At 42.3% G+C, this 22,018-nt stretch overlaps 1 protein-coding gene across 1 annotated transcript; it reads left to right on the top strand.

Moving 5' to 3' along the window:
* The first annotated feature begins 11,149 nt into the window (after window positions 1-11,149).
* On the top strand, window positions 11,150-16,064 carry LOC110525781 (serine/threonine-protein kinase PLK2). The gene is made up of 13 exons (XM_021606206.2): window positions 11,150-11,405; window positions 11,562-11,669; window positions 11,775-11,891; window positions 12,060-12,189; window positions 12,375-12,558; window positions 12,687-12,885; window positions 13,063-13,210; window positions 13,479-13,570; window positions 13,692-13,905; window positions 14,118-14,277; window positions 14,527-14,656; window positions 14,914-15,024; window positions 15,293-16,064. Exons 1-13 carry the CDS (start codon window positions 11,214-11,216, stop codon window positions 15,482-15,484), a joined length of 1,977 nt encoding a protein of 658 aa, XP_021461881.2. The 5' UTR covers window positions 11,150-11,213; the 3' UTR covers window positions 15,485-16,064.
* Window positions 16,065-22,018: the final 5,954 nt, after the last annotated feature.

Below are 22,018 nucleotides of genomic sequence, written 5' to 3' on the forward strand. Positions count from 1 at the left end.
GGGTTATTAACCTGTTGGATCGCACCACAAATGCTTAAAAGATAGCATTTGGAGACAGTGGCCAGATAAACAAAACCAAAGCATGGATTGCTGTTTTGTGAGACTTTTTTTTCAGTTATTGGTAAGATTTCACATTTGTAGCTATTTCTGTCACTCCACCTAGTGTTACGAATAGGAATGAAGACCGTTCCGTTTTAAAATAAGCCTACATTGAAATTCAAAGTTACTGAGACATGGTATTGGGACCTGGAAATCTAAACACACACACTATGCAATATTTAATAATAGATCATCCTAGTCAACATTTCACTCAGCCCATTATCATCTGTGACAGGCTCCCATGGCTGCTGTTCTGGACTACTGGACCACACCTGTTCTCTGTTGCTATTTCTGATCTGACTAGCCTGAGTGTCAGTCTGTTTGTGCTTTCATGCCAACTACTTGGCACTCATTGCCATGCCAAACAATGTCAGCAATGTTCGAGGACCAGTCTATCACATTATTACTGTTGTGATCAACTAGACACCACATGTCATCTGTGTTGACATTTCTTACAGTCCTGAGGGGAAAAAACATGCTGGGAGGAATCAGATTGTCAGATTAGTCTTTAAATTAAAGTCACAATAACTTTCTGTATTTTACACATGCCATTGTGAATATAAATATGACCGTTAAGTCTCGCATGTTCCCTTTGGTCTACATCTGAACAAATTGTGTTATGTAAAATAGAATTGTTTAAATCAATATATCTGATTAAAATGTTGGAATAGTTCACGCAAATTACAAAATGACATGATGGTTACCTTACCCTGTAAGCAGTCTATGGACAAGGTGTGACAGCAATCCATTATTTGGTTTAGTTTCTCTGGCACTGTTTCCAAATGCTAACGTTTTAGCATTCGTGGCACAAATCCCAGTCAAGTCATGGGACCGATATTAGCATTTTGCACGCGTCATGCTCAAATAATTTGTAAATTACTTTGTTGAGCTTCACCATCAATTTGCGATACTTGCGGGTGATTTGGACATGATGCACAAAAAATTATAATATCGGTACCATGACTTGAATGGGATTTGTGCCACGAATGCTAAAACATACAGTGCCTTGCGAAAGTATTCGGCCCCCTTGAACTTTGCGACCTTTTGCCACATTTCAGGCTTCAAACATAAAGATATAAAACTGTATTTTTTTGTGAAGAATCAACAACAAGTGGGACACAATCATGAAGTGGAACGACATTTATTGGATATTTCAAACTTTTTTAACATATCAAAAACTGAAAAATTGGGCGTGCAAAATTATTCAGCCCCTTTACTTTCAGTGCAGCAAACTCTCTCCAGAAGTTCAGTGAGGATCTCTGAATGATCCAATGTTGACCTAAATGACTAATGATGATAAATACAATCCACCTGTGTGTAATCAAGTCTCCGTATAAATGCACCTGCACTGTGATAGTCTCAGAGGTCCGTTAAAAGCGCAGAGAGCATCATGAAGAACAAGGAACACACCAGGCAGGTCCGAAATACTGTTGTGAAGAAGTTTAAAGCCGGATTTGGATACAAAAAGATTTCCCAAGCTTTAAACATCCCAAGGAGCACTGTGCAAGCGATAATATTGAAATGGAAGGAGTATCAGACCACTGCAAATCTACCAAGACCTGGCCGTCCCTCTAAACTTTCAGCTCATACAAGGAGAAGACTGATCAGAGATGCAGCCAAGAGGCCCATGATCACTCTGGATGAACTGCAGAGATCTACAGCTGAGGTGGGAGACTCTGTCCATAGGACAACAATCAGTCGTATATTGCACAAATCTGGCCTTTATGGAAGAGTGGCAAGAAGAAAGCCATTTCTTAAAGATATCCATAAAAAGTGTTGTTTAAAGTTTGCCACAAGCCACCTGGGAGACACACCAAACATGTGGAAGAAGGTGCTCTGGTCAGATGAAACCAAAATTGAACTTTTTGGCAACAATGCAAAACGTTATGTTTGGCGTAAAAGCAACACAGCTCATCACACTGAACACACCATCCCCACTGTCAAACATGGTGGTGGCAGCATCATGGTTTGGGCCTGCTTTTCTTCAGCAGGGACAGGGAAGATGGTTAAAATTGATGGGAAGATGGATGGAGCCAAATACAGGACCATTCTGGAAGAAAACCTGATGGAGTCTGCAAAAGACCTGAGACTGGGAAGGAGATTTGTCTTCCAACAAGACAATGATCCAAAACATAAAGCAAAATCTACAATGGAATGGTTCAAAAATAAACATATCCAGGTGTTAGAATGGCCAAGTCAAAGTCCAGACCTGAATCCAATCGAGAATCTGTGGAAAGAACTGAAAACTGCTGTTCACAAATGCTCTCCATCCAACCTCACTGAGCTCGAGCTGTTTTGCAAGGAGGAATGGGAAAAAATGTCAGTCTCTCGATGTGCAAAACTGATAGAGACATACCCCAAGCGACTTACAGCTGTAATCGCAGCAAAAGGTGTCGCTACAAAGTATCAATTTAAGGGGGCTGAATAATTTTGCACGCCCAATTTTTCAGTTTTTGATTTGTTAAAAAAGTTTGAAATATCCAATAAATGTCATTCCACTTCATGATTGTGTCCCACTTGTTGTTGATTCTTCACAAAAAAATACAGTTTTATATCTTTATGTTTGAAGCCTGAAATGTGGCAAAAGGTCGCAAAGTTCAAGGGGGCCGAATACTTTCGCAAGGCACTGTATCAGGCCTTGTGAATAGACTGCTTACAGGGTAAGGAAACCAATGTGTAATTTTGAAATTTGGGTCAACTATCCCTTTAACGACTTCCAGACACACCAAAAAGTTATATAATCGGACAGACAGTTGTTGTCCACCTCAGTTATGGAAAGTACATTACCTATCCATGTACCGGGAAACGGATTTGATTGGGTATGTTAATGATTCATCTCCTGGCAGGAATTAAGCCTTTGGCCGTTTTGTTTATAGTGCATAATTAATGAGAGACTGGGTTGTTTGATTGGTGTCCACTGACCGTTTGGATTGCTGCTTGAAAGGGGGCGACTGAAGTAGGTCACAGTTGCAAAGCCTCATGTGCTCGTTTTACTAAATTCTAGGATATTTGTACTTACTGTGCAACATTTATGCAAATATCTTATAAAGTAACCGATCGGATCAACTTGCATGTTGTTTAATATTACAGCACATGTTTTCTCGTCTCCAAATATTTCTGCAAATGTGTATGTTCTATAGAACATACGGCTTACAGAATCAAAGTGCATAAAACGATGTGGGAAATATCTTGCGTAATATCCACTCACCAAAATGAATAGAGGCATTGATATAGTAGCACGTTCTCTTTGCACAATTCTTTGAAAAGGTTTTGATGACGGAAGTTTCATAAATATAACTTTTTTATTTAGTACGCTGCACGATAATAGTGCCATGGCACCCTCTGCTGGGTGCTTGAGTTCTTGCATGTCTAGATATTGAATTACAGTATTACATTTCGATGCCTATGACAAAAATGTCATTATTAGAGGAGCTCCATTTGCAATGCTTCACAAATATTTGGAATACCTGTAAAAAAAAATGTTCAGGTATTTTTTCATGATTGTGTCAAAATAAAAAAATAGCAAGACATTAAGCCTATCCCTGTCTACCTTACTGTTGCCTCTGCTGTTTTGGTTGGCCTAAAGTACTAATATGGATGCTAACCACTGTTTTATGTAGCCTAATAGAGAGTTTATCATGGAGGACTCCACAGAATTCATCCTCCAGGACCAAGGCTCCAGAACGGTCCACGGCAGTAAGGACAACCCCATCCTGACAGCCTCCACTGGGGCTTTGCTCGCTGGCCTCTACGGGATATGGACTATGTTTTCCCTTCCTGACTTCTGCAAAGTACCAAGAAGACTCAAGGTATGTCTCATTCACACGAATGTGCTCAGGCCCCTATAACTGTACAGTGAAATCAATAAACAATGCTTTGCTGCTTGTCTTGGGAGTGCTTTATCTGTGTTCCACGATGCCTTCAAAAGGAAAATGGGGCTTATGTGGTAAGTCAAATATTTGTAGAACACACAATTGGTAAGTCAAATACACTGAGTGTACAAAACATTAGGAACACCTTCCTAATAATGAGTTGCACCCCCTGTTGCCCTCAGAACAGCTTCAATTCGTCGGGGCATGGACTCTGTAAGGTGTCGAAATCGTTCCACAGAGATGCTGGCCCATGTTGACTTCAATGCTTTCCACAGTTGTGTCAAGATTGTTTAATGTCCTTTGGGTGGTGGACCATTCTTGATATGCACAGGAAACTGTTGAGCGTGAAAAACCCAGAAGCGTTGCAGTTCTTGACTCACTCAAACCAGTGCGCCTGGCACCTACTACTATACCCGTTCAAAGGCTTAAATATTTTGTCTTGCCCATTCACGCTCTGAATCGCACACATACACAATCCGTCTCAATTGTCTCAAGGCTTAAAAATCCTTATTTCACCTGTCTCCTTCCCTTCATCTACACTGATTGAAGTGGATGTAACAGGTGACATCAATAAGGGATCATAGCTTTCACCTGGATTCCCCTGGTCAGTCTGTCATAGAAAGAGCAGGTGTTCCTAATGCTTTGTTCATTCAGTGTATATAAATAATCAACGAGGGGCTATGCGTTCTATGGAAAATAATGACGCGCTTGCCGAGTGGAACAAACCTTCCACGGAGTTGCATTCTTTTTCAGAGAAAGCATGGAGCCCCGAATTGAATATCCCTTTTATACCATCGCTATAATTCAACACATTTTCCCCTAGAAATGTGTTCACTTGCACATCCACAGAAGCTACAGTAGTTGCCTTGGTTACCAAAAAAACTTGCTAGTTTAGCTAACCAAGCCATCAGTCTTAGCTTGCTAAGGTGACCAGGTTTCTGAAATGAAAACCGGGGACATTTCCAGTTCGGCGGTCAATATATATATCCCATGTTATTATCTATGAAACAAAAAAGGGGGACAATTCCGGTTTCATGTATTTAGTCTAACAGGCACATTGTGATAGAGAAAACAACTGTTACAGAAACACTACAGACGAGACAGAACTGTCCAATCTGAACAGTGGTCCTGGCAGTCTGGGTAGAATAGGAGCAGAATAGAACATGAGCAAAATGGAAAAAAAACAGACAATTGTATATGTGAAATAATTAACAACTTAATAAAGAAATAAGACGATGATGAGATTGGTAACTACATAATATACTTATACCAACCTAATCTGTATATTTCTCAGGATTGCTCTGTCTTTTGCCAGCTTCTCCATGAACTCCTGGCAGGGGAGGATGAAGTTTGTCTTCACAATAAGCATGGCCTTGATGTTAGGAACAGTGAACCTATTTCTTGCTGCTGTCCATATATCATTCATTTGGGAGAACACTCTCTCGACTGGTGCATTACTTCCAGGTAAGCACATGACAACAGACGCTAATCTAGCCACGTTAGTGTGTGGGATGTCGTTCTCTTTGAAGTGGGTAACTGCCGTGCTCCATCTCTGACTGAGCAGTGTCTCAGATGTTTTCCATTCTTCAAGCGATCCCCCTTTAGGAACTCTTGCAGGCCAGTAACCTCGTCAAACAATGCATCCTCATTGATGGTCACATTGGGGCATTTTTCCTGCAGTGTGCCTGCTGCCTTCTGGATCTCTTCACGCTGAAGTTGCCTTTTTAAAAGGAGACCATGTAAATATTTTAGATTATCTGTGTGCTTTCCCCATGCTTGCAAGTAGTTCACAGCTGTAGTGAAGAATGATTGGCTCTTTTAGACATTGCTCCATTTCCCTCTAGCTCTCTCAGAAGTCCTCTGACCAAAACTGGAATGAAGTTGTCATCACATCTTGCAGTCAATTTTGCCTCAATGTTTCTCAGAATTGCAGTTGACTCCACAGCACAGCAGTCCTGGTCAAGTTTCCATGGACAAAGGCCAGCCAAAGTTCAGTCAGTGGATCTTCGAACATTGCTCGCAGGACAACAGGGCATTTGTCTTCAGAAAGAAAAAAGGATTTCAATGGCACATACCTTTTCAGCACTCTTTTTAGAGCAGGGAGCATGGACAGCCAGCGAACATTGCTGTGTCCTAAAATGTTATGGTACTCCTGGCCAACAAACTCACAAAAGCTCTTCAGTCTTTCTACTCTGACGGTGAAAATATCCAAATATCTTTGTGAGCAGGTACTCAACATCAAGGGGAATCATATCCAAGGCTGTTCTGTCTGTGTTATGAATGATGTGAGCAGGACAACCGAAGCCAATCACCTCCCGCTGCAGGGCATTTTTAACTTTGGTATGGACATTAACCCTCCCCAGCCTATTCAGTCCTCCAAAGTTGGTTTTTGTGTTGTCGGCAGACAATGCCACGACTTTGTTTTGCAGGTTACATTTTTGGATGACCACCAGGACCTCAGCAGCAATCTCCTCTGCTGTTTCTCCTTTCAATTCAATAAAATCATGCAGTTTTGTTTCCACAGATGTGTTGCCGCCATATATCTTACAATATCTGACTACTACTGGCAGCAGCTTTACATGTCCATGATTGGACACATCAATGGACAGGGACACAAATTCAACCTGGTCTAGGTCCTGTGTTACCAAAATAGTTGCCCATGGTGCTAACACGTTACTCACTATGGCTTCACATTTTGTCCTAGCACATGTAAACTTTGGGCTCATAAAGCTTTCGTGTCAGTTGTGCTGTGCAGTCCATAGATCTGTAACTATGATTGTGTCGCATAGTGTGGTATGCAAAGACACCCTCCTGCACAGCTAAACCATATTCTTCTTGGGAAGGCTCTACCTTCTTGAAGAATGTGGTGACAGAGGGCATACCAACACGGCCAATCAGAGAGGCTTTATGCTTTTTCGTCTGTTGATGTTCTACCACTGCCGTTCTTCCCCCGCTGCCAATTGAAAACGAGGAATTACAAAGGGTGCAGTTAACCATTCTATCGTCTTGACCTGAGCGTATAAATGGAAATTCTCTCATCATGTTGTCATTAAAATGACATTTCTGTTTCTGGGAAACCTCCTGTCTGCTCTTCTTCACTCTTCTTGTTTCACTCTTCTTACTCTCTTAACCTTTTCTTCTCCTCCAATCTTTCTCCACTCGTCTTCCTGATCTTTCTTCCTTTCCTTCTCTTCACCTTTCCACCTCACTCTTCCACACTCTCCTCGCTTCACTCTTTTTACTCCCTTCACTTTTCCTTCTCCAATATTTAATAATAAATAGTACACTATTAGATAAAATACTTTGGTTAACAGATTCCCATTGCTTGCCTCATTTTTGTATTTTATCTTTAAAAAAAATGGTTTGCAATAATAAATTGGCAGGCTCTATAATCATATCTTTACCTTTCCTCCTCTATCTCTTTCACTCTTCTTCCTCTCCTTCCTCTCCACTCTCTCACAGAACACATTATGCTAATGTTATCCATGAAAATGTATAAATATATTTTCACACTACTTATAATGCCAAACCATTAAAATTGTAATCTACAAATAAATATTCTCATAATTAATTGTGCATGAATTGAATATAATCATATTTTCATAATCGCCCGTCCACTGCATGTTTACATGTGAACGTTTTTTTTTACCTAGTTACCATGACAGTAGCTGGCTAACCTAGCTAGATAACTTAGTCGACATAGCTAATGTTAGCTAGCATAACCTATTTAAAACCGTATAAAGCAGAGCATCTATCTATATAATAAATTGTGACATTATAACATCATTAGCTAGTATCTCAAACAAGTGTAACTTTGTTTGTTTGTGGTGATGTTGTGGATTCACTTGACACTTGCTAGCTTCTGGCCGAGTTTTCCACAGCAGTTTTCTGTAAAACTAGCGTGAGCAAGTAGTTAGTAGAAGAAGAGGGAGTGAAGCTACTATAGCGAGCAGCCCCCTCTGCTGGACGAAACAAGCACAACGCGATTGAGACGTCAACCGGTAGGCTCTGCTGCCCGGTCTTGACACGTATAATATTATTTCACTTTGCAGTCTGTTTTTAATGCATAGTTAAAAACGGGGACATTTCCGGGGACAGCTCCAGCCGGGGACAGGCCACCAAAAACGGGGACGTCTGGTCACCCTATAATTATGAAAATCGAATTCAGCAATGCCAATAATGCCAATAACCCCGTTTCCTAGACTGAGGGCCAGTCTGTTTGTGCTATCCTGCCAACTCCTTGTCAATCATTGTCCTGTTTGACAGCAATGGAGTTGGCAAGAGCAGAAACAGATCTAGGACCAGGCTACCCATCTCTGCCTCTTGTATACATTTCATTTGTTGATCTATTGAACAATCAGTAGCGACCCATCATTCAGGGCAGGTGGGGCAGAGCCCTCCACCTGTTTAGCTTCTCTTTTTGGGGGGTGCCTGTTTTGCATGTTATTTCGGCATTAATACGTGTCACATATCAGTTTGCAAACAATGTAAAAAAAACATTTTTAAAATTAAATCTTTGAGTTAATAAAGGCGCATACTTGGTCTCTTTTTTGTTTTGCTTTCTTGAGTAAGGCAGCTCCAAAATGCAGGTGTTTCAGCCTAGCTCAGTGCTTTCTGTGGTGGTGGAGCAGCCAGCGGAAAATACGGAGCTTAAGTGTTTGGTAATGTTCTCTAGTTGCACCGTGATTGGCTCAGTGTTCTGTCACCGCAAAATCTACGGATAGAGCTCGAAAATTCCAGCCCCTTGGGTGCTACCATAGAGTTACATTAGAAGTAAAAATAAAATAGAGTTAGAGTTACATTAGAAGTAGAGTTACATTAGAAGTAAAAGTACATTAGAAGTAAAAATAAAATGACGTCAAATCACGTTATATCTATCATAGCTTTGATTGGACTGTTCATGTCAACATCATACTTTCAAAATCTTAGCGAGCAAGCTATCATCATGAAGCGACTCAACAATCTACTGAGAAATCCTTTTCAATCATTGTCATATGAAGATAAATAATGAAGAGAATGAAAATAAAAATGTATCTGTGCTCATTGGCCATTGGACATAAACATTACACAACACTAAGTGGTTTGGAAGCCTGCTATTCAGTGGTGTGGGTGTGTGGTCCAAGTCTGGGTTTAAGGGTCTCTTTTCCAAGCTTAAAAGGATAAACATTCAACATTGGCCATGCTGTCAATCCATGACTTCTGTCTCGCTCAAACAACTGGAAATTCGGAACTGACAAATCTCAGACTTCAGTGAGTTCAAGACAACTGGGAACTCTGAAAAAACTAGCTCCGACAGGAAAATACATTTTGAACAGTCATCCAACTCGGAACCGCAAGTCGGGAACTCGGGCCTCTTTCTAAAGCTCCGACGTGAAGATCATTGATGATTCAACCTTGTTTTTTTAGAGTTCCCAGTTGTCTTGAATGCACCATAAATCCAGAGAATTCCAGACTTTGATGACAAGATTGTCCCACGAAGGACCGCCACGCCACCATCCTGTTCAAGTGAGCACAGCACAACAAGGTGAGTCCAAAAATGTGCTACGGCATAAATTATGTGATATGCCAGGTAGATATGTATACTGTAGCTAAGAAAGTAATACTAAGTGTATGTTGTGTAGTAAGATGTTAGTAGCCCATGTCCCTCACCCTAATCATTTGGGTTCTTATCCCCTCATCATTTAACCTACTGTTCTGACTTGGTTGTGCACATGTTGAATATTGAATATTGTAATAGCTTTCATTGTCTGCTTATATGCCCCCTTTATTTATCCTACGGTTCTGACTTGGTGTACCGGGCGAATACTGTAAAAACGGCCCATGTTTTGAATTCTGTTGCTGTACATTTCAAAAGTGCTGAACAAATAGTTATATGGACTACGTCCATCCTAGCTCGCTCATTAATGTCTTCATCGAAATTACGGATTACATCTTATCCACATGTCGTCCTCTTATGCCATAGTTTGTACATTTCAATTGTCAGTAGAAACCACATTTGTATAAGCAAGTCAGCCTTATCAGCTGTTTTTTTTAAAGGCAGTAAATGTGGCTGAATGAACTGTTTCGCCGCCAGAGAAGGCTCCGCTGATATCCAGGTGTAGCAGTGGTAAGGTGTTGGGACTGCTGTTGGGACTCTGCTGTTGGGCAGCTTTATGTAGGCCCTAACAGTTTGTGGGCACTGTTTGTCACCATTATAGTGCAATTCATGTATTGGTTAGTATTGTGTTGTGTAGTAGCTTTGCTGGCATGCATCTAAAAAAATGTTTTGCCTCACCAAGATGTACATACCATCCCTACTCGAACTAAAAAGGCACGTTAATTGAATTGTGTTTCCACGTGTCACACAGGCAGGAGAGAGCAGAGGAACAGTAGTAGGCCAGTGAGGGAAGCATGGATACATGGTGTGTAGCTGAGCCCCCTGCTGGCTTTAGATCTGTGGGTTATATGATCACATTGACCCAGGCTCCCTGTAGTGGGTTGTGTGTCTTCTCAGAAAAGTCACCTTCTGGTTTCCAAATGGAATTTCCTCCATAGTGCACTACTTTTGGCCTGTAATGCATTATATAGAACATAGGGGGTCATTTGGGACGCACTAACCTTTCCACCCCCTGTGACTGCTTCTGTCTCCTGACTAACAGGGGGTAGACAAGCACGTAGGACGTGCAAAGCCCCCATCTCCTCCCCATCCAAAGACCAGGAGATGGCTAAAGCATCCAAGCAAGGACTATGGTAATCTGCTCTGAAATTCTGTCAGATCCTAATACTGTATTTCAACCCAGAGGACTGTAAAACCACCAGATGGTGCTAGAGATTCTAATTAAGATTAGAGTGGCAGAGAGCCATAGATGTCTTCATTTTTTTAAATACATTTTTATTTTACAGTTTTTGATCCATAGTTGTTTTCATTTACACTCACAGCTTTGTAGCATTTCTATAAGATGTAGCAATGCATCTGTTTTCACAACACATGTATTACTGCACATACTTTACAAAGCACATGATTTAATCATTCGTTTTTATGACTAATTCACCATATACTAGGTTAGCCCCCCCACCCCCAACCATGTATTGCTAGGGCAATAAGCAGCTGTGTGGGGGGGGCAGGACCGAGTTTGGGAACCCCTGATATAGAAGATTTTCACGCGTGACGTCAGAGAGCTAGGGCATGTGCTTCCATATAAACCCAAACACCCAGCCTCTCCAGACTGCATTCAGAGTACGCGAAGTGAAGACAGCCTCGCAATGGAATTACTTAGGAATATCGCTGAACAGCCGACGAATATCAACAGGATGTGCGAGCCCAAACTGCAGGGGTCCTGTGAACTGCGGAGAAAGAGGACGGAGGATCACGGTCTGGCACCTGCGGAGATGGCGAGGATTGTCACGGATCACGCCAGCGGGAAATGTTACTGCCGTGGGAAAGTTCTGGGAAAGGTAGCCATCAGTGAATTATAGCACAACGCAAATTACGCCAAGACAATATGATTATTTTTAGGTGTCCACTTCGGGAATTGTTATTCCAAAGCATGCACAATTTGAATTAGGTTGGTAAATAAGCTTATCAATATGATTGTGATATTTTCTTTTCAGGGAGGTTTCGCCAAGTGCTATGAGATGACCGACCTGTCCACGAGTAAAGTTTACGCAGCGAAAATTATTCCCCACACGCGCGTATCCAAACCGCACCAACGGGAAAAGGTAAGAGCGCTCGCCACGCTTCATCTCGTGTTGTTATAAAGCGATATAGACTGATACTAAATCTAATTCATTCCTTTTAATCATCACTATATCTCTTCTCCATAGATTGACAGGGAAATCGAGCTACATAGAGTTCTCCACCATAAACACATCGTGCACTTTTACCATCATTTCGAGGACAAAGATAACATCTACATTCTCCTGGAATACTGCAGTAGAAGAGTGAGTGTTAATGTTCTACTTAAATAGTGAGCCTTTATTTCTAAACCACAGCCCTCAAGGGGCGGCCATGTCTCTGGCTAATGTGAAAGCTATGTTCTTACTTTCCATAGTTGGCTGACTGCCTTGACTGATCTAATATGTATTCTCCCCCATGTTCTCTTTGCGCAGTCTTTGGCACACATCCTGAAGGCACGCAAAGTGCTCACTGAGCCTGAAGTGCGATACTACCTCCGTCAGATCGTCTCAGGGCTGAAGTACCTACATGAGCAAGAGATCCTGCACAGAGACCTCAAACTGGGTAAGCATCTAGCAAGACACACAATAGAAGCCAGAGTCTTTATCGTTAAATCGGCCAACCACCATATGCATAGATATCCAAACCTGCAACCTTTACTTGTCATGACCAGCAAACCAACCACCTTGTGTTATTGATCACTCACATGCAGTAAATGGTTTAATATTTGTAATATTCTCCACTCCTAGGTAACTTCTTTGTGAGTGAGTCGATGGAGCTGAAGGTGGGAGACTTTGGGCTGGCTGCCAAGTTGGAGTCTGCTGGGAACAGGAAGAAGACCATCTGTGGGACGCCCAACTACCTGTCCCCTGAGGTTCTCAACAAGCAGGGCCATGGCTGTGAGTCGGACGTCTGGGCCCTGGGCTGTGTCATGTGAGTGCACTACTATATTTATACATTTCTTGTCAATAGAAGGCTCTGGAAAATTACATTCTCTATGTAAATGCACTGTAATGACAACCAGTCTCTAACTAAGTCTCTCCCGCTCCTCTGTTCTGCAGGTATACCATGCTCCTGGGCAGACCCCCGTTTGAGACCACCAATCTGAAAGAGACGTACAGATGTATTCGGGAGGCGCGTTACTCCCTGCCCTCCTCCCTGTCGCCCCAGGCCAAACAGCTCATCTCCAGCCTCCTGGCCAAGACCCCAGAGGACAGACCTCACCTGGACCACATACTGCGCCATGAATTCTTCACACAGGTGAGTTAGCTTAGCCCCTTTTTCTAACTCTCTCTGTACCATATGGAGCATGAGACTGCAAACCTAGTTTATTTTTAACATCCTTTTTAACACCCTGCTTATATATTGTGAAATGTTTTTATTCAAGTATATGTTGTCCATTATTCTCTTAACATCTCTCGCTCTCCCTCCTTTCAGGGTTTTGTGCCAGAGCGTCTCCCTGCTAGTTGTTGCCACTCTGCTCCAGACTTCCACGTCTCCAGCCCTGCCAAGAGCTTCTTCAAGAAGGCAGCGGCCGCCCTCTTCGGCGGGAAAAGAGACAAGGTCAAATACTACGAGACTCTGAGTGAGTATATATATCAATCATTCACTTCGCCAGACAGCTTTAGCCAATGTCGCCAATTCATAAATCAGTATTTGTTTACTGCATGAAAGGAAATCCAACATTTTTGCTAATTAACAAGTGGTGGTAAAAGCTGTGGTGTCATAAATCCACAGATTTAACCATGATAGTTTTTGGCAAATTTCCTAGCTAATCACACATCCGGTTTGAATGAGAGGCTGCAGGGTGAGGCCATCCAGAATGAATGCTGACTGTGTGTTGTCTCTGGTAGATAAACTCACCAAAGAGGAAGAAGAGATCTACAAGCTTCGACATGACCTGAAGAAGACCGTCATCAGCCAGCAGACCAAACAGATTACTGAGGTGAGGTGATCGTCATGATCAAAAGAAAATAGAAAGTCATTTTATGAGGAAATGCTGAGTCATGAGAAAGGAAAGTGTGAGGCTATGTTATTTAACCCCTCTCTCTTTCGCCTCCTCTCAGGACGGAAGGCCACTGTCACCATCTGCTGGGAGGCCGGTCGCCCCGTCAACCGAGGTCCTGCCCCCGACGACACAAGACCCCATACGGCTTATTGTCAGGGGCAGTCTGGGTAGCTGCAGCAGCAGTAGTGAATGTCTTGAGGACAGCACCACCGGTAGTGTGGCTGAGACAGTTGCCAGCGTTCTCAGAGGATGCCTGGAAAACATGCCCAAAGGTGAGCCTAATGCATTTATAATCCTGAGGATGAGAGTTGCGTTTGTTGACATTAGGCAGGTACAGTGTAATTACACTGTAGTACTTACTACCATGTAGAGACATGATTCCAACACCAATGGAACTTATATGATAATTGGGACTCCCTTTGTTATTGCATATGGTTGAATTGTGTTTTAATCACAACTACCTTTCCTCTCCCTCTCTCTCTAGCGGGTGACCTCCCTAAAGGGATAGAGGGCAGTAACCTGCAGTGGGTCACTAAGTGGGTGGACTACTCCAACAAGTATGGCTTTGGCTACCAGCTCTCCGACCACATAGTGGGAGTTTTGTTCAACAACGGGACACACATGAGCCTCCTCGCAGACAAGAAGTACGTACTCTGTTCTCTTTATCACACAATATATCACTCATACCTTAGTTGGAGATAGTTTGGGCTGTACTGGAAAGTAGTCCCGGCTTCAGATGTAAAAGTAAACAAAGTCAGAGAAGGTATTTTTGTCCTTTAGGCTTTCATACTCTGATAAATAAATCAAATCAATCTGTTTCGCATGCGTCTTGTCCTTCAGAAGCCCAACAGGTGTTTTCGGTTGTTAACTCTCTCTTCTCTCTCTGTCTGTAGGACTGTCCACTACTATGCTGAGTTGGGTCAGTGCTCTGTGTTCTCCACCTCTGACATCCCTGAGCGCTTTGTAGGTCAGGTGACCGTCCTCAAGTACTTCGCCCACTACATGGAAGAGAACCTGATGGATGTAAGTCTTCACCATATAGCTTCTATAGCCTCTCCTCTCATCCTCTACTCCTCTCTTTTCCTTTCCTGTTCCTATATTCAGCAACCTCTCTATTCTATCTTTCCTCTCAATTTCTTCCTACTGTTACCATCTCCTCATTTTTTTCACTGCTCTGCTCTGCTCCACCCTCCTATACTTTCCTGTCCTCCGTCCACCTCTTTTCTTTCCTAGTCTTCTCTCAGTCTAATGATGAACCTGTTCCTGTGTTTGCTGTGTAGGGTGGGGACCTGGTGAGCCAGGCAGACACACACATGCCCAGACTCTACCTGCTGCAGTGGCTCAAGTCTGACCGTGCCCTCATGATGCTCTTCAACGATGGCACATTTCAGGTAAACACACTCATCATCATCATCATCATCACAGCCAAAATAGACATTACTCAGCCAAGAAAATGCATGACACCGTGCAGCTACGGTAAACCAGCAGAACAACTCAAATGAGCTTATCCTAACACATGGCACATTTCAGGCACACTTGTCATTAGTATCCCGAAAGGGGTCTAATGTCTCCAGACATGTTGGTACTATGCTATTTGTTCCATGTCCTATCCTGTCAAGACGTTGTTAAACCATTCATATCCATATATTTCTCTAACAGGTCAACTTCTACCATGACCACACTAAGATCATCCTGTGCACCCAGAGGGAGGAGTACTTGCTGACATACATCAACGAGGAGCGTGTGTCCTCCACCTTCAGACTGAGCTCCCTGCTCACCTCCGGCTGCCCCGCAGACCTGCGCCAACGCATGGAGTACTCACTCAACATGCTGCTGCAGCGCTTCAACTGAACCAGGAAGAAGTGCAAGGCGAAAGGACAGTGTATGGGGTCAGACCTGTGTAAAGCGATGGACTACTGATTGGTAACCTTTTGCAAATCTATCAGCAGAGGTGCAGCTGAATCTTGATGGACAGACTCTGGAAAGGGCTGATCTGTATGTTGGTAATTGGAAGATAAGAAGACTGGATGTTATGATGAGGGGATGGAGGTACGAATGTGAAACCCATCCGATTTTGAGGAAGATGGAAGTGTGGAAGTGGAAAGGGAACTGGGCTGGGACCAGATAAAGTTGATGTTTTTCTAATCAAAGTAGAACCCTAAGGGCTGATGGATGCTCCAGGTGTAAGTGGAGCTGGACTAGACGACTAATGTACACAGCACTTCTGCATAGCAGAGGCAGGGGTGCCTGTGTTTGTGAAGATACATTAACTTAGACTGTGATTCATTCTCTGAGGATAGATGGACATGGCTGTGTTAGGCTGGGAAGGATGACGTTGATCATACAAGAAGAACCATTACTCTGATAATTAACTTATTGTGTACAAAAGTGCATTATTTATTTAATAAATAAAAAAACTTTTACAAATAAATACGTACTATGATATGACTGGCTTATTGAGGTTCTCACACACCTCATCGGTTTTAAGTGCTTAATTTCAAGCATTTACTGTCAAAGATTGCTATTCATAGAGAGACAAACCACCTGTCTGAGTAAAACTCTCCCCAGGTGAAATGTTTTCCTGGTGTTTTGATGAAGTCCTTTTTAAATACTGACAGAACCAATTCCACAAAGCTTCAGGCGATACATTTATTTTCTCCACTCACATTTACATTCCTTCATTTCACAAATGTCCCATCATGTCAGCGGTTTCCAGCTCCCCCCTGTCAGGGAACAGAGAATTGAGTCGGGTCTGGTAAAGCGTTTTGTTGCACTGAGGAAGCTTGAAGAAGATTCAGACTGCAACATTTGTCACATTGGCATTGCAAGTGGAAAATAACACACTACTTCTATTTCCTCGCATGAAACGGCTGCTTGAATCGGTTGTTGAGATGGTGGACAGAAGTAATGCTTGAATTTTTATACAGAATTTATATAGTCAGATTGTTTAATCTTTTACTCTCTCAATTGACAGCCATTTAAACGAAAAGTTGTTTTGTAAGGACAACCCCCCCGTGGTTGACCAGGTTATGATTACATCAACGTGTGATGTTCCTGTTTGACTCCTCTTTCCCGTAGAGATCCTACCAAATTCATTTAACCTGGCTTAACTCTGTGTCCATAGAAATGGGTGTAGCTCGAGTAATGGAAGCACCGTAAAACTAGAATTCTATTTCTACGGGAAGCACTTTGGTTACGTAAGAGCGAGAGACATACAGTGGTTGTGGCAGCATGGTCCTTGTCTTGGTTCTTCTCGTCTTCTCCTGACCTCAGCTCTGTCTGCCTCTTCATAACGTGGCTCATTCTGTTTATAACGGAGCTCACCGTCCATTTACAAGATCATTCACAGATGTCCGGCATAGCTTAGCATTAATGATAATGATAACCAAAATAATAGCTTTCACTGTCATTGCGTTTTAACATTGACATTTACCACCACTAATTCCCTTTCTGAAACGTGACTTGTCTTTTGTTGACAGGATCTATTATTAAGTGCAGAGAGCACTTAATTAAGAGCCCGAGATCGTCAGTGAACCGTGAGGGATATTTACAGCTGAAAGGGGATGTCTTTAAAATGGTTGTCCTGTCATCCTGGATATCCATCTTTAATGACTGTCCTGAAGGTAAATTATACATGCTCCTCATGCATAAACAGGAACACACAACGAGACAAGGCAGGAAGTGCAAGTACAGCAATTATTTATGACATTTCCAGGTCTCAGATCATGTAGTTTGACATCGACAGCCTCTGGAGTCAGTGGATCCTTCGGTCAGAGTCACAGAAATAAACCCTGTCAAATGAGAGATGCATGCCATGCATGCCAAGACCAATATACCCCCTCTTCTCCACGTCCAAACACATTTCAGGCAAACCTCATCCTTCTTAGAAGGAAAAGTACGTTGAAGGTGCATGTTGAAACCTCATTGTTTGGCACAGATCTAAGATCAGATGCCCCCTCCCCTTCATCCTTTTAGGCTGGGTTTCTGTACAGCACTTTGATATATCAGCTGATGTAAGAAGGGCTATATAAATACATTTGATTTGATTTGATCCTAACCTCAACCATTAGAGGGTCAAATACCAAACTGACCTTAGATCAGCTTCCAGGGGCAACTTCATCCAACTCCCATTGAGTCAGCATAAGAGACAGGTCCAGTGTCACGATCTTAGAGGATTTCTTAACTAACTTTTATCATTTACATCAGAGCAGAGCTAATTTAAAAAAACAATTTAGACAATGGTGTTCAGTCATCGCATAAAGAGCGAGTTCAGAAGATGTTCTGGGGAGTCGCAGTGTTTGACAAAAAAAAAGTGTTTTACTTCAGATTCTGCAACATTTTTAGCTTCTAGACCCAAGCTGTTTTCTGCTGCTTCCTGTCATGTTGTCAGCAGAGAAATCCTAACCAGTGCAGACAAGCTTAGCATGAGCGAGACCTAAGCTGGGGGTGTCAAAAGGGATCCTTTTCCCTCAACAATCGTCACAAGTTCTCTATGGGCGAAAGTGTGACTCACGGCTTCTTTAAAAGTCAACTGTTTTCAGCTCTAAAAAAAATATTGCTCTATGTTCTCTCACAGCAATACATGGTGGATATCAGGGGATTAAAAGGCCCTTTCAAATCAAATGTCAGGGAACCTTGTAGTTTGTGCCTCCCACCACATTGGCACAAACATACTGAGAAAGCTATGATGAGTATTACTCACGTTGCTGAGCTGTTATGCACATTCATCGACCGCCAGATGAAGAAAACACAGTAGTCAAAGCAAAACTTGTCAGGACAAACTCTGTGAAACTTGAAGGGCCATGAAACTGGCCCGCTAGCTTCTCCGTGTGGGTGTTAGCGTGTGTTGCTCTGTGTGAGTGCATGAGTGTATATGAGCCCAGCTGTGAGTGTTTTTTCTCCCATTGTCTTAAATGTTCTCTTCTACTCTCCCGTGTGTTCCAGCATCTCTATAATTTTGAAGGTGAGTCATGGTAATAGGTGCATTAACTGCCGTTTATGGCCAACGTTGTGACGTTAACAATCCACTGATTGCTGCTATGCCCAACAATAGTCTTTAAAGGTTTAAATCAACCTGTGCTGCATATCCACAGGCTGATACCCTGACTCCAGGAAGAAAGCTGCCTTTGACAATGTTTAATTCATTCAAGTTCTGAGTATTAGATATCATACGGTAGTATTATTGTTCCAAACCAAACAGTAAGTAGGGAAATAGGGAACCTTTCTTCCCCCACCGCAGTACACTCCCTTTTGTAAACTGGTGCACACTGAGGGAAGGAAACAATTACTAAGTTCCTCTCTGCTGTATGTAATTGGGTATTCTTTGAACCAGAGCCGTATACCTATGTAGGATCTTAATAGTGTGTCAGTTTGCTTACAACAGGAAAATGATCCTGCAGAAACAGGAAATGTGAATTGTATGTGGATTTGTATGGGCATTTTTGACGCAGTTAATACACTTTTCAAGTCTGAAAATTCAGAAGGTGGAAATTACAAACTTCAGAAGCCTTTTTAAACCTTGAATACACTGCATTTAAAATGGTTCGTTTTGACCTAATCCATTGTGTGTGGAATAAAGACGAGACAAATGATTCTCAAAATCACATTCTGATCATATTGGATGAACCTCGAAGGTAACTACTCCAGGATGACATACAATACAAGCCATTCACATTCCACTCATAATAAGAGTGAAAGAGTGAATAGGCTTTAATCTAGATTATGCATATTGTAAACTATTCAAGCAAGCTTCTGCATGTCAGAGAGCAGATGTGAGAATTCAGCTGTGCCATCTCCTGGTATTTGACAGGGTACACAGGACTAATTGATGTAGCTAGTCTTGCCCATTCATGCAGCTTGGAACAGCAGCATGGAGGACTGTTCGGCCTGGCTCTACCCTGTGGGCCTGTTTGGGCAAGAGAACCAGGGCTGGTAAAATGGGTACAAGTATGCAGGACGCACACTGCCATGACAGTCTGCCAATACTCATCTGTTTGAGGAACCATTGGTCAATTCCTGCTTAATCCAGCCAGCAAGATGGTATCATCCCTAAAGCCAAACTGAGTTGGACACTAATTTAAGGTCAGTTTTAGAATCGAGTAGGGTAAGATGATCCGAGAACTGTACCTATGCCAACTTCAGCCCAACAGACGTGTCCTCTGAGCTCCACTGACTGACACTTCAGACAGATAAATATGATGATTGACAGCTCATCTGCTGTAGATGAAAAATCTATTACAGTTGAATGAATTGAAGAGATTTAGTACACAACCTGCCATAGGAGTGTCATAACAGCTATCATGGTTCATGGGTATTTACGGCAAGAAGATCAATGTCCTTGAAGGCTGTCTGACTGATGATGGGTGTTACTGATATCTAACATGTTGTGGTATAAGTTCAGTGAACAACACTGTGGACATGACTGAATATGCATAATGTAGTATAGTGAGAACTACTGTATAGTGTGAAGGCTAACCTTGGCTACATCTGACCATCACTCTCCAGAGGTGGGTGATTAATGTTAATGGTGGATTCATTTACTGGTGTTGAACAAGCTTGTTGTATACATTGTGGAGGTGATTTGTGAACACTGTACTGTAGTTGTGTTTCAGCAGCACATTGATTTGCAACTTGCCTGAAATGTCCTCTCCTCTCAGTCCTCCCAAGTAATGATTCTGTTGCCGTCCCAGGATCTCAACAATCAATGACCTTCATTAGATGTGGTAACAAACAAACAAAAAAACAGCCTGGCACGTGCTACTGACTGCCAGAGAAGTCACTGATCACAGCGGTGAATGAAGCCATCTTCTATCCCTCAGGAGAGACCTGCGGTTACACTGTGTACTGGGCTGAGAGAGACACAAACAGAAAGGAATAAATCAAACCGGTAGAAAGACCATTACTGTTGTTACACAGCGGTGTGTTACAAGCCTGGCCTAAAGACCATTACTGTTGTTACACAGCGGTGTGTTACAAGCCTGGCCTAAAGCCCATTACTGTTGTTACACAGCGGTGTGTTACAAGCCTGGCCTAAAGCCCATTACTGTTGTTACACAGCGGTGTGTTACAAGCCTGGCCTAAAGCCCATTACTGTTGTTACACAGCGGTGTGTTACAAGCCTGGCCTAAAGCCCATTACTGTTGTTACACAGCGGTGTGTTACAAGCCTGGCCTAAAGCCCATTACTGTTGTTACACAGCGGTGTGTTACAAGCCTGGCCTGTTCTTCCAACATAATCATGTAGTAGCTTCACTGCATTTGAACATAATACAGCCTCTGCCAATAGGTCTGGGCAAACTTAGGCTGTCTCTACAATAGCATTAGAACACACACACACACACATACGGACACACGCCACAGCAGCAATAGCAGGGAAACAGTTTGAGGTCAGATTCCCAGGGAGACAAAATCGTGCCTAAAAGCAGTATTTATCTAAAAAAACAGCATCTATTTATCTTGTGTCACGCTTCCAGAAGCTTTTAAATGAGGGCCAGGTTGTCAGGATGAGTAGTGTACTGTATAAGTACACATTAATTCTAAGTAAATACCCCTCAAGAAACACTTCATTTTAACTAGCTAAATCCTGTGTAACAACTAGTAATTACATTGTACTTAGGCAAACATTACATGTAATACCCTTTGAAATAGTGTTTCTCCCAGATAGTACACTTCATTTTGGTGGCAAGTGCGAGCAATAACATCGAGTGGAGACATATTTTCAAAAGTGCACATTCATGAGTAAGTAATTAAAGCCTATTGAGCATAATCTCTCGGACACACAGCACATCCACGAGGGGTCACAACCTTTGTGACAGTTGTTACTGAGTCGAAAGCAGCTGAGAAGAAACAAAACACTACATTTGTGAATTTAATGGAAACTTGCCCATTTGTAAGAAGCATGGTATCAAGTATTAATTGTTACACCTCTGTAATTAAAGACTGCAATTACTACCAGTTACATGTTGTTATCACTATGTAACTACTGGTTGTTACAGTTAAATATAATACTTGTTACAGTGTAATTGCACATGTAATTACACTGTAATAAGGACCCTTTACAAAAGTGCAAACTGTAGTAATCTGTAGTATACTGCAGAATCCTATACTCCACACTGTAGTACCCCTCGATCATGTAGTGCTTACTTTAGAATGTGGTAGTATACTGTAGAACAATATAGACTGTAGTGTCCTCCCGATTGTGTAGTGCTTACTATATCATTCTTGGTGAAACTTTACTTGACACCTAGCGTCATAACACGTTATTTACATGTACATTGATCGTTGGACTAGTAACCGGAAGGTTGCAAGTTCAAATCCCCGAGCTGACAAGGTACAAATCTGTTGTTCTGCCCCTGAACAGGCAGTTAACCCACTGTTCCTAGGCCGT

This window comes from Oncorhynchus mykiss, chromosome 6 (assembly GCF_013265735.2).
Source record: "Oncorhynchus mykiss isolate Arlee chromosome 6, USDA_OmykA_1.1, whole genome shotgun sequence".
Classification (NCBI taxonomy): domain Eukaryota; kingdom Metazoa; phylum Chordata; class Actinopteri; order Salmoniformes; family Salmonidae; genus Oncorhynchus; species Oncorhynchus mykiss.

Coding starts and splice junctions, on each gene's coding strand:
- LOC110525781 (XM_021606206.2), top strand. CDS start 11,214: ATGGAATTACTTAGGAATATCGCTGAACAGCCGACGAATATCAACAGG. Junction 11,670..11,774: donor AACCGCACCAACGGGAAAAG/GTAAGAGCGCTC, acceptor TCTTCTCCATAG/ATTGACAGGGAAATCGAGCT. Junction 11,892..12,059: donor TGGAATACTGCAGTAGAAGA/GTGAGTGTTAAT, acceptor CTCTTTGCGCAG/TCTTTGGCACACATCCTGAA.